General features: G+C 44.8%; 1 protein-coding gene across 1 annotated transcript in view; it reads right to left on the bottom strand.

Moving 5' to 3' along the window:
- Positions 1-13,042, bottom strand: part of BIRC7 (baculoviral IAP repeat containing 7) — a 517,300-nt gene that overhangs the window by 309,952 nt on the left and 194,306 nt on the right. Inside the window, exon 5 of the mRNA XM_044088967.1 lies at positions 687-966. Within this exon, the coding sequence (XP_043944902.1) occupies positions 687-966 (280 nt within the window). The remainder of the gene's footprint in view (positions 1-686; positions 967-13,042) is intronic.

The following is a 13,042-nucleotide window of genomic DNA, read 5'->3' as shown; positions in this document are numbered from 1 at the left end:
CACATGATGGTAGTAACTGCAATTCAGAAACATGCAAATTAGCCAGTAATGAGGTCTCTCCTCATCGCAGCTAAAATATCTGTGAATCGCAACCACATCATGGGAGCAGGGCTTTCTATGCTATGCCTTTTAATGAACTACCGGGGCAGTCCTGAACTTTTTTAAAACACATGAATGCTCTTAGCCTTTCATAACTACAGGTAAGCAAAGTCCTTTTTCACTACATTATATGGCCTAAGAATGCATTAAAAAACAACAGCAAAAGATTATGTAATAAATCCTCTCAAAATTGCTTAGTATCCAAAGAATGACTTAAAAAAGATTCAAATGTAGTTATTTTATGACATCTTTGCTAGTCAAATGAAACTTATTTTTAAATATTTTTGTCAAGAGTAACTAAAATAAACAATGGCTTTAACTGTAAAATAATTCCAGAACAAGATTTTTGAATGTTACATAAATACTGTTATGCTGCTTATAACTTCTCAAGATCTAAAATTCCAGGGTACTAACACAGTTTTTTTTTTACTTTGGACTAGAAGCCAGTGTACCCAAGTAAGGTAGATTTCCCAAAACATTTGACTGCTTATTACTCTATAAAAGTAATAAGTATTCAATGCTGCCTCCTCATCTGCATTTGCTTAACTGTATGACAGCTGAGTAGCAGCTTCCATTTGTGTTTGTACCTCTGTCCTCCTGGCTTGCTGTCTGCTCTTCCTCCTCAGCTTGCACCAGATCAGAGACTAAGTCAGTGACGGAGGTATACCGCAGCCCACTGAGCAGGTACTTACTCTTAACCAGGTTCTCCACCAAGCCACGATCGAAGCCCATCTGAAGTACCTGCCTCACAATAGGGCTCTGCAACAGAGCAGGCAAGTCCTGTAATCCCACGACACCTGCTGGGAAACGCCAAGAGAAAGATGACCTAGAACACTGACTGCCGCCAACAGTGGTAAGTGTTATAAACTCATGGACAAAATGCAAGAGAAAACAAAGCAACTGAATGCATATAATTTAACAGTACAGCAGACCAGCAACACACACAATGAAATGCATAAAAAGGGAAGGGTAGGTGTATGACATTTGCCGCCAATATCTGCTTCAATAACACAGCTGATGGGGCAGATTTAGCCAGAGATGTAACATCACATCAAGATACCATTTTATTTTTCATATAATATTAAGTGTTGTTCACTATATACAAGTCACATCAACTATTTGTAATAAGTTACATTGGAAAACCGATGGCTATGATATACTACCACCACTGGATTAGTAATATTAACCTCCTTCTGCATATTAATGCAAAAATATATTACACACAGGTCCCCCAGTGTGCCTACCATAGGGACAGAATCTCAAAATTAGTGACTATCAGCACAAAATTAGTTGTTAGATGCCAAACATTACCCTTTCTACAGTGTGTACTAGTTAAGAATTACATCATTTCCTACATAAGCACCAGACAGGCAGCCTTCTTGAAGGCACAATGCGTCCTGTAAAGATCTCTGAAAAGTATCCTGTGATAAGTGCTGCCACTTGTGCAAGTGTGCGTTCTTGCTTTCTGTGGCTACTGTTGATGGCACTAATGTTCAATGGGAATAGCTTAAAAACAAAGACCTTTTATAGCCTTTACTTCAATCTTCTGCCAAAGCCATGGGCTCCCTCTTTGACCAAGTGTACTGTCAAGTCCTCTTGCTTCCAGACCCAGTAAGCATGCTGCTACTAACTGAACCTGCTAATATCCATAATATATTTTTAAGAGTAAGCAGAAAAAAATCAAATGTACAGAATATAGGAACAAACATATTTGATAAACAGAAACACTGGACAAGTAATATTGTAGATGTATATGAATTCTACTGGCAACACTTAGCAAAACTGTACTTTTGTTTCAGAAACACATTTCTGAAATTTCTGTTTTAAGTTTGTAAACATCTGAAAACACTAAGATTTAAAGACACTAAATTCTATTGCATTGTAAGAGAGTTTAATTCTAAGAATATTTTTGTATGGCTGCAGTTGATGGGCAACATTTTAATGTGCACTTCAGTAGTACTGCATTTTGTTGTCTCCCTAAAATGGCAAAAGTCTTACACGAGTTATACATGCTCTGCAGATGTATTATGCTGCATTAAGGCAAAATGTGAAATTGGAGAAGCCAGCCACTGACGATAAAGTACAAAATGACTTTACCCATTGCTACTAACACATCACTTGGGTGTATTACTTAAATATTAATGAATGTATAAAACCACAAAGCTGGCCATCCAGGTGTTAAAGTTCCTGTTACACCAAAAATGAATAATGAAGAAATAAACGGAGCTCAGGAACAAACCAAGGCTAAAAACAGTTTTCCACATAAAACAGCATAAACTTAGAGCAATGAATCAAACAGGAATACGAATAGGCTCCAACATAAAGCTTTAATGGCAAGCGCTTTCAACCTTCTGGGTTTCCTCAGGCCAACATAATTTATTAAAAAAGGGGACATCTTAAATACCTTAATTCATATGACATAATTTCCTGTAATATAGAAAGAACAATACATTATTTAAATAACAATCAAAACACATTTATATATAATGTATACAATTATAATTAAAAATTAAACATTTATTAAAATCAGCCATAAAATATATATGTGTATATATATATATATATATATATATATATATATATATATATATATATATATATATATACAGATAAGGGTGGCCACGTAGAAGGATATCCACGCCACATTGGCAATATGGCTATCAAAGGAGTGGGTGCTATATACGTGTGTACTAAGATCCCGTATAATGTCACATGTATGTAGGGGACTACCACCTATGTGATAGTCAGCGGGTGATTGGTGTAATCCAAAGGGGATGTCTATGCACCTTGTGTTATGCAGCTTGAGGCCATGTTATTGACATCTGGTATCCGTCACAGTGACACCCATATGGAGGGTGTCTGTATCAGCTGGTAGATCCGTCATGGCTCCTTGTTTGCAGTCATCTGGAAACCTATTCAGGGAAAGTCCCTCTGTGCTAGCCTGTACCTCAGGGAAGCATATACCGAAGATGAGGGGCCCTATGACCAAGGACTGTGGTACGCCAAGTGTAACTGAATTACAGTAGGTACCACGGTATGCTACCCTCATTGTGTGGGTCCTGTCCGTGAGCCACTTTGCATAACATCCCGAGACGTAGGGGTCGATGTGCAGGTGGATGTGTATGTTGTCAATACCATAATGGAAAACGGTGCTGAAAGCCAATGAGAGGGCAATGTAGGCTGTGTGGACCCCCTTACCGTCAACAACTACCCTGGTAACTGTATCAAAGGAGTCCACCAGGTGTAGGAGCCATGGTCTGGCCCTAACAAATCCAACCCGGTTGGCATCAAAGGTCTGGAGGCCACCAATGTCTCTGTGAATGACTTACATGATGATGTGCCCCATAGCCTTGCAGAACAGTCCAGTCAGGCGTATAGGGCAATAGTCCCTGTGGTTCATTGAGGTGCCACCTGTGTGGAGTGTGATAACTGTTGCTGTGTGCCATTCAGGGGCCACAATGTCTGATACAAGGCTATTACTGAATCTGGAGGCCAAGTGGGGAGCCATGTCGTTCTGAGGTTTGTGTAAATCACAGCCTGGGATGTTGGACGGTCACATGGAGTCCTTGTTCCAGGCCTTAGAGAGTGCAGGTTGGAACTGCGTAGTTGTGACTGCAGAGACTCTGCATTGTTCCTGTATGGATTTTGGCCCTGTAGGGAGTGAGAGGGTGTAAAGTTAGCATTGAACCTATCTGTCAGGATGTTACCAATAGCAGTCAGTCTGTAATGTTCCTGCCTAACCGTTGTATGTCAGAGCAGATGTGGGTATTGCCATTGAGTACTGACATACCTCCATAATGCTTTGTGGTAGTCCTTGGAATGTATCAAAGTAAAGTTCCCCTGCACGTAGGAAGTTGCACGGCAAAAGGCAAGACCATAAAGAAAAAACTAAGCCAGCAACAAGTGAGCCATGAAAAAATTTAGTTTATTAAAACTACTTAAGACTTCATAAAAAGCTTAATTTAACAGACCGGTTTCGGCCTGGATTTAACCTGGCCTTCTTCAGTGTATTCTGTTATACACTGAAAAAGGCCAGGTTAAATCCAGGCCGAAACCGGTCTGTTAAATTAAGCTTTTTATGAAGTCTTAAGTAGTTTTAATAAACTACATTTTTTCATGGCTCACTTGTTGCTGGCTTAGTTTTTTCTTTAAGTCCTTGGAATGAATATGTCACAGTAATGTTTACGTAGCTAGCTTTGGAGGATGTGATAAGGGATCCCGGATTCCTACTGAGGCTGACCAGTGAGCTACCCCACCCATGGGATTGTACTCCACTTTGCAACAGCCACCACCTTCTGTTGTACATTATGTGCATGGAACTGGACCCCCAGAGTGGTGTCCGTTATCTGGTGGGTACCATCATGGCTCTGTTTGGGATAGCATGATCCATGAAGTCGTGTAAGTGCTAATGAAGTGCACTGGTGTATGTGTCAGCATTTGTAAGTGCATTGTCCATCTGCTCGGGTGTCATGACGTTTACTACCGCTGTCATAAGACGTCTGCAGTAGGCATTGTAGAAATCTTGTACTGTGTATTCCGTGAAGGGTGTGGTGCCAGGATGTGGATAACAAGGGTGATTAGCACATGTTCAGAAACTACCAATGAGGGGATAACCCCAGGTGTGGAACACCGGTCACATGTTGGTAATGTCCACGTCTAGGATATTGTTGGTCTTGGTGATGGTGTGTATGGGTTGATCCAGCCGAGTGGAGGTTATGAATCCCAGAAAGCGTTGGCCTAATGTGTCGGTACATGAGTAGGTATCCCAGTTAAGTGTGGGGTAGTGTCAGTCTCACATCAGTAGTACCTATCTGAACCCTACTGTCCAGTACACCAAGAAATGAGAGCCAGTAACCGTGGGGTATGTTGTTGAATCCGTAGCAAGTTACAATGTGTATAGCAGTTCTGGCCACAGTTAGTTGCACGTGGATCACCTCTGATGCATTGTGCTAAGGAACCAGCCTGGAGGTGTGTACATCCATGTGAAATATAGACACACCTCCGCCGTGGGTGTTCCGGTCCTGGTTACATGACTGAAAGGTGTGGTCTGCGTGTAACCTGTCAGTGCAGGTGTGCTCTCTGGAGCCTAGAGGCAGGTCCCAGTTACTGCAGAGATATCGAAGTGGTCTATTATAAGGAGTGCCTCGCCTGAGTGCGTTAGAGATGAAGATGTCAAGCATCAAGTAACAGTACCCCAGGTTTTGCTTGCCTGTTCCTGTTCTGGTGGTGAATGTTATTGGAAACTGTCCAAGACAGGCAGTATAGGAGCAGCAAGAGCCTTACATGTTATCTGTACTCCCAGGGCTGACAGATGCAGGTCATCTGTGCCAAAGCATCGTGTTTTGTTGACCATGTCATTCAAAGCAGACAGATACTGGATGCCTGTGGAATGACAGCAGAAGCATAGGCAACTGTTGAAGTGAAACATTCAGTCATTGTACAGTGGTATCAGTCTGGATGAATGCAGAATGCTTCTCAGGGCTTGGGCGATACCTTCTGGGCTACAAGACTGGAGAGCTATTGCATGTCCCTGTACATGTAGTCCAGGAAGTTACATCTCAGGGCAGTCACACTAACATGGAGAATGGCAGTCAAATCGTACCTGGTGAGGTGTGGCATGGGTGCATAGGTTATGTTACGGATCCTGTTACCTGACAGCCAGATGTAAGCGACTATCGCCTTGTGTAGCCTGCTGAGTGGGACATCAGTGTGACCGCCTACAGAGTCACCTATGACTGGTGTGTTGGGTATGTTATGACACCCTATTGGCTGTAGTTGATGTGCACACATGAGTCTGTGGGCTATAAGTAATTGGTGTTGTGTTTGGTGATGGGGCTGCCTCTGTTGCCTACACAGAGAGTATGGAGAGGTTCTGCAAATGTTGTAGTCATACTATGTGTGGCCTGTGGTGGTGGAGATCTAGTGAGACTATGTGATGAGTGGGGTGTGTTGCAAATGTTAAACATCCCCACATGAATGTCAGGTTCAGTCTGGGTTGGTGAGAGCATTACCCCCAGCATGGCTACATATGTGCATCTCCCACAGGCTGTAGTGTCGTATGTTGGGAGGTGAGCATTGACTGTGTACATGAGACAATTGCTCTATTGCCTCATGTTTGCCATTTTCATCATATAGACAGGCAATAACACTGGTAAGTGACACTTGGACATGCCTGTATATTTAACCATGTCTCACAAGATATGTGAGTTATGTGTGTACAACAGCTGTTGTACTGTAAGCAAGCTGGAAATGTAAGGACAGACAGTGTACCTGTAAGAAATGAGTTGGAATGTGTGCTATGGTAATTAGTAGCTCATGAAGTGCTTACATGTTCTGAACAAGTGCTGAGCATGAATATGCAATACAGATAGGGTGTTGGATAATATAAACCCACTGCAACCCACAAGCGGAGACATCAGTCATAATTGGAGGTACTGCACTATTACCCTGCTGAGTATGGTCTGCAAGTCTATGAACCTTTATCGAAGTAGATGTTAGCAGTGCAGATGTAGATGACAGTATGGATGATTTCACACTGCATAGCATACCTATGAGAGGTCATAGGACATCACCCATACTGTGTCCAGCTACACTGAGTATACTAGATGTACCTTCGTATGTTACAGGAGTGGTCTACCAGTGGCCTGTTGACAGAAGCAACACTACAAAAGGTGTCTGAGTGACATGTGCATACCACACCAGTGGCAGCTACAGTACAACAGGGTTAATGTTTTGTACTCCCCCCTCATTGTAGCCCATACCACACAGACAAATGGGAGGCATCTACGTATGTAAGGATGTGAATGGCCATGACCTAGGAGCAATAGCTGCCTCAGTGTTGTGGACAACATACAGAATGGGCTTTGCGGGTGAGGTGCATGACATATGTGCACAATCTGACAGCTGATAATAGCATTGTCACCGCTAGGTGAATAACCCTGTACCCATTAAGTACCACCTAGGCAGCGGTCAACATTATGGACACTGTGTGTAAGGGATGGTGCTGTGCAGTTCACCTCCCTGAGCTGGTGACATTTCCAGGCCTATTAGGTAGTCATACGAGGCACTCATGTCATGACAGGGTGCCATCCATGAGCATGGAGACCATTGGACAGGCATACTCAGCACTCAGGTGACCAATATCGGATCACATATCACCTTTCAGGGCTATTGGCCATGCGTGGATGGGCGATACCAGCCTTCACAATCCTCACCTCCACTATGCAACATGCTGGCTACCTTGCATAAAGACATGTGCTACACTGTGATGTTGGACATGCTACACGTACATATCCTGATCTGAAAGACATATGTCATGGGCAGCCACCATCCTACTACAATGATCGCCACATGATGGACAGATCCCTGTGCCATACATGTTACATACTCCTGCCATACCATGCAACCCTGTCCATCAAAGCTGCACATGTCATCTCTGTCAAACATGGTGCGATGACCACATGGTAGATGTATCATTAACTGTCTGGATCAGTAATGTGGCACTGATGCACCTGGCGGTGGCAAAATGACTGTTGGATACAGCTAGAAAACCTTGCCCATACATGCTATGGTTGATAACCATCCCTGCGAATAACGTCCGGCTAGCCATTGTCCCATGTGTATCACATGTGCAACACAGGCAATACGTGGCAGGATGTTGAACTGCTGTACAGTGCCGTGTAGATGTAGATGGCAAAACACATGCATGTAAAGGTTTCCATGCGCATGTGTGCATTGTCACTGCTCATGTCCGTTAAGGCAGTGTATGTGTTGATATGTGTCATATACACAGCATCAAGGTCAACAGCATTACTGTGGACACATCCAGGCATGTGCTGATAGGTAAGAACACCAGTACAGACAAACAGACATGCCCACATCAAGACAGCATTCACACTGAGTATGAGCAATGTAATGAGGTGACACACATATATGGTGATGATATCCAATGCACAACGGGTGTTACATGTGTGTGACACAAACATGTCAGTCATGTCAGTGTCATGATGATTTGCAAAGATAACTGTTCATATGTACTAGATTTAATACAAATGTATGTGCAGCTGTATCTCTGTACATCTCTGAGATACTGTGACCTGTCTCCATCATTACGTCTTCCAGATAATGCCTCATTCACGCCTGCCAGCGTATAGCTGCCTGGAGGATGATGCACTTATCCTGTACCTCCATGATAACTATGAGGTGTTGTACAGCCATGTGCCACAGCATGCCCAGCAGCATGATGACCTGTGGCAGGAACTATGCAGGAGGGTTAATGATGTGGGTGGCCATAACCGCACCTACCAGCAGGTGCGCAGACAGTGCACGGACCTGATATGACATGCAAAACAGCGTGCCAATGCAATCGCCAGGGAACAAGATGGAACAGGTGGTGGGCCACCAACCCAGCCCCCACTCACACACACTGAGGAGCTACTGGCCAGCCTGGGGACACCCTCAGAACAGCATCCACAAACACTAGCTGCCATCGTGGAGGTGGGTGTCTCCCAACCACTGAGCCTGGAGTTGCCTGGCAAGTCACTACTGCACATATGACTATTATGTCCCATTTAGTTGCATGTGTCACTGTACAATATGTAATGTAACTTCATATGCAAGGTATGTTTACACACATGCCGCATAATATAGTTTGCTACCCTGTGTATGCGCACATGTGCATACTATATGCTATTGTACAGGCGAATGTGTTAACATGAAAAGTGCACCCTGTAGCTGTCATACAGTCATTGATAATGTTCAAACTGCTGTGTCACCCCTATACAGGTACCTCTGGTGTGCCGCACAGACATCAGTCCGTTGCAGGTGAGACAGTTACCAGTATCAGGCATGTTAATGCATATATCTATTCACCATGTGGCCAGTTAACACATGTACACATAATGTATGGTCCAGTCATGATATACAGGTCGCATCTGTCATGAAGCACACTGGCTACCCATGTGCAATATATACAGACTAAATGAAACACTGACATGCAACCACAGTATCTGTCATTGCTAGATGTGTCGACAGCTGTGCATACAACTGTGGAGGTGTTGTTCAATGTGGGCATATGTACTATACATTGGAACAACACATGTGTGGTACACAAACAGTACCACACAGTGAGCTGGGATGTGGGCAGCCCACAGGATTCACCATTGTGTAATATGCCCCTGCAATAGGTGCACACATTGTGATGTGCCATCTGACAAGTCCCAGACATGTAGTGTTCCGGCTGCAATATTGTCTCACTATCCCATAATACATACCCCACATACCAAACATACAACCCTTTGTCTGCATAACCCTGTGGACAGTGATGTATCTGACATCTATGGGTGTATGTCATATGGGACAACACAGACATGTGAGATAGACGGCCATCACAAACATTTGGCCACCACATGTTCACACATGGCCATGGAGGATGGCCAGAGACATGTAGCTGCACAGTAGATGTGATGTGTATACACCCTGTTGCACATTGTCCACACATGGTCCAACTATAGCCTTTGTTGAATGGTTATATAGTTGATGTGGAACACTGGACATCCTAAAAGCCTGTGCACAGCTTGTGGAGGTATCACTTAATTTGACCATATAAGATGTGTTGAACATCATGACTGTGTCATAGCATGACAGTAGTCACCTGTACAGCTTCCACAGACATAGACACCACATCAGGCCACAGATACCATACATTTCCCTTGCTGCTGTTGGACATCACTGTCAGCCGTGTACCTCGTGTGTGTGGTACATAAATATCATGTGGGACATGGTGTATTGACAAGTCTGCCATGTGTGGACATGGTTGCCAGGCAGCTAAGACATGTTAGTAGTTGTGCAGGGGTGTCATCTGTAGGTCTTCCAGTGACTTGTCACATGACAAAGCATGGTTAGGTGTGTATACACCTCAGCAACGTGGGTCACAATCCACAGTAGTTATGTCATGTGTTTGCACGCAGTCATGGCTATGCACTGTGTGTGTATTACACACTGTATAGCAATATAGGCGCCTCATGATGCCATGCAATGGCACAGTGTCTGTACTTCACACTGTATAGCAATGTAGATGCCTCATACTACCCTTCAATGCTCATGCACATCTGCTAAAAGTGCTTTCTATCTGTAGGGCATACAGACAACACTGCAATGTGATACCCATTACACCGCTGTACATGTGTCAGGACACCATTGTGTCAGACATGAATGCATGTCAATGCACACATCAGCAGATTACATGTTATAATACATGTCAATGTCAAGGTCACATCAGCCATGTGTACTGTTAACCTGTTCTGGTCCGCATGGTGTATCACAGGGATGCATGCTTACTTCCATGATTGTGTGAACTGCATGGCTTCTGATATGACACCTGCTTGCTGTTGTGTGCAACCCAGGGAGGAATGCTAACTACCACTATTAATGTCTGAGCTGCATGCCATCTTCTGTATCACATGCATGCTGCATGCCGTCTGTCAAATCACATGCATGGTGAGTCAGTGAGTCAGTGTGTCTGTGTGTCTGTGTGTGTATTGTAATGTAGAGTCTTTCTTTGCATTCACAGGTGATGTAGGTGTGTTACCCTCCTGTGGTCCATCTGATGTTAGTGTCCCCACAGATACTAGCAGTAATGAACATATGCATGAGGTACAGGCAGGGCTGTCAGGGGCTGAATCTGTGCCAATGGTTGCCATCCCAGCTATGTCCCTCTCTTCCCCACACACAGTACTCATGCCAACACATACCCCATCACCAGTGGCCATAGAGGAAGGACAGTCAGTGTGTGTTAGCTTGGAACAGGAACATGTGGTGGCTACAGAAGGTGTGTCTCCACACCATGGTGTCAGTGTAATGACTGCAGATGTGCCACACAGGCATGTGGCCAGTGCTGCTCGTAGGAGGACCTCTGGCAGACATGCACTTGCAGGACAGAGTGCAGCAGCTGGTCTCACCAGACGCATGTTCCAGACTTTAATGGTGGCACAGGCACATGCTGAACGGCAGAACACAGAAGGGCAGAGGCGACAGAGGGCTGCTATCCGTTCTTTAAACAACAACATCCAGGCATTGGCAAATGCTCAACAGCAGATCGCTGATGTTCTGGACAAGCGATTGGGTGACATGGTTGGAATTCTTGACCGTGGCATGGCAATCCGCGAGCATGAGCTGTCTGTGCTGGAACATCTGGTAGGAGTGAGGCGTAGGCCATGTGGACGTAGGCCAGCTACACCACCTGGTGCAGGTCAACGTGAATGAGCCACCTCACATGCCCGCTCCCACAGTGCCTGTAGCAGTAGCAGTAAAGCTGGTGCTGCGCTGTCCACACCAGGACACAGCAGGCCATCTGGATGTGGCCCTGGACATTCCCAGTGGGGACACAGTTCCAGTGGACATGTGTCATCAGACAGTAGCCAATCTGTACCTCTGCCTGGTAGTGCCCGTGCAACCCTTGGCAGGCACAGGTCACATGGCCATGGCTGGACACAGTGAGCTGTACATCCTGGTCTGTACAATCTGGAGCTGTCAATAATACTGCTGTGTAGGCTGGACACATGGCAGAACTGTGTGCACACATACACGCACACAGCAGAAACATCTGTAGGGCACCGCAACACCCACATGCATAATGACCACACATGTCCAATTAGATCACCGGCCCTAACCCACACACATGATGTCATCCACTGGTGCAGCCTATGCCCTTGGCAAACATTATCACCCTGTGCATATGATGATGCCTGTGCCGCATCCCTGCCATCCACACCATCGGTGCAGGGACATGCTCATATGGTCTGATGCACAGGGTGAACAGAATAGTGAGAAGTGTATATTACATTCGTTGTGTACTGTTGACACGCACCAGATATATCATGTAGTAAAGGTTTAGAATGCATTGTTATATGTTCACAGTATGTGTCTTGGTAACAACAGTAACAGCATGTTGGTAATGATGCCCTGCTTCCCTCCTTAAGGTCTACTTGCATGTGCCAATAAGTAGCAGTGTTTGCAGTTTCCCATGTGTAAATGTGGAGTACTCACAGGCATGTATGGCAATACCAGCATGCTATACATAGCCTCAACTTCACTGTTAGAAAGGCTACCATTCCACAGATGTCCACACATCCACTGATCCAGAAGCATGTGAGCTGTTTAATAGGCTACAGTGGCTAGAGACGTGACATCCATACCAGGTCACATCACAGGTATGGTGACATGGTGCGGGGGGTTTACACAGCGGTCTGGCTGATGTCAACGTTAGATGCCAGTTGATAGCATGAGGCCTCACTGTGTAGCAGTAATACACTGTCACATTACAGGATGAGAACACGCACAGACATACACAGAAACATACAGTAACATGACCACACTCACGGTGTCAACAACACTATAATGCACACTTGATAGTGTTGAGGTGAGGACCCCTGCTTATGTGGTAATCACCTTCACAGTACTGTGCACCCAGATGATGTGACACAGAGAATGAACATGTACAGGTAGCCAGTAAGGCTGAGACCGATGGCATCAACAGGGTAGTAGACTGCATCACCATGAGGGGTTAGGGATCCTGTCTGTTCTGTATGGTAGCATATACCCTCACTCCATGCACCAGACAGCCATACATACATACACACACACACACACACACTGTGGAGTCCACGAATGTCATTCACATACAGATAGCTGACATGTGTGTGATACACACCACCCCTGCCTACGTCTTGCTTTCTACACTGCAGTATGTACAGATCTCTACAACAGTGTACAGGAGTGTGTAACAATTGGGATGTATTCCCCACCATACATGGCATATATGGTCACACATGCAAACACACATGGCAGTGCTGTGAATCATACACCTGCTATATGATGATACGTCTGACAGACATGCAGCTGTATTGGCCGCATTATGTGTACCAACGCTACCTTCGGCAATTGT

Source organism: Protopterus annectens, chromosome 12.part0 (assembly GCF_019279795.1).
Source record: "Protopterus annectens isolate FY-2018-M chromosome 12.part0, PAN1.0, whole genome shotgun sequence".
Classification (NCBI taxonomy): domain Eukaryota; kingdom Metazoa; phylum Chordata; order Ceratodontiformes; family Protopteridae; genus Protopterus; species Protopterus annectens.
Note: the sequence above shows the minus strand (reverse complement) of the source record. Positions and strands in the feature narration are given on the sequence as shown.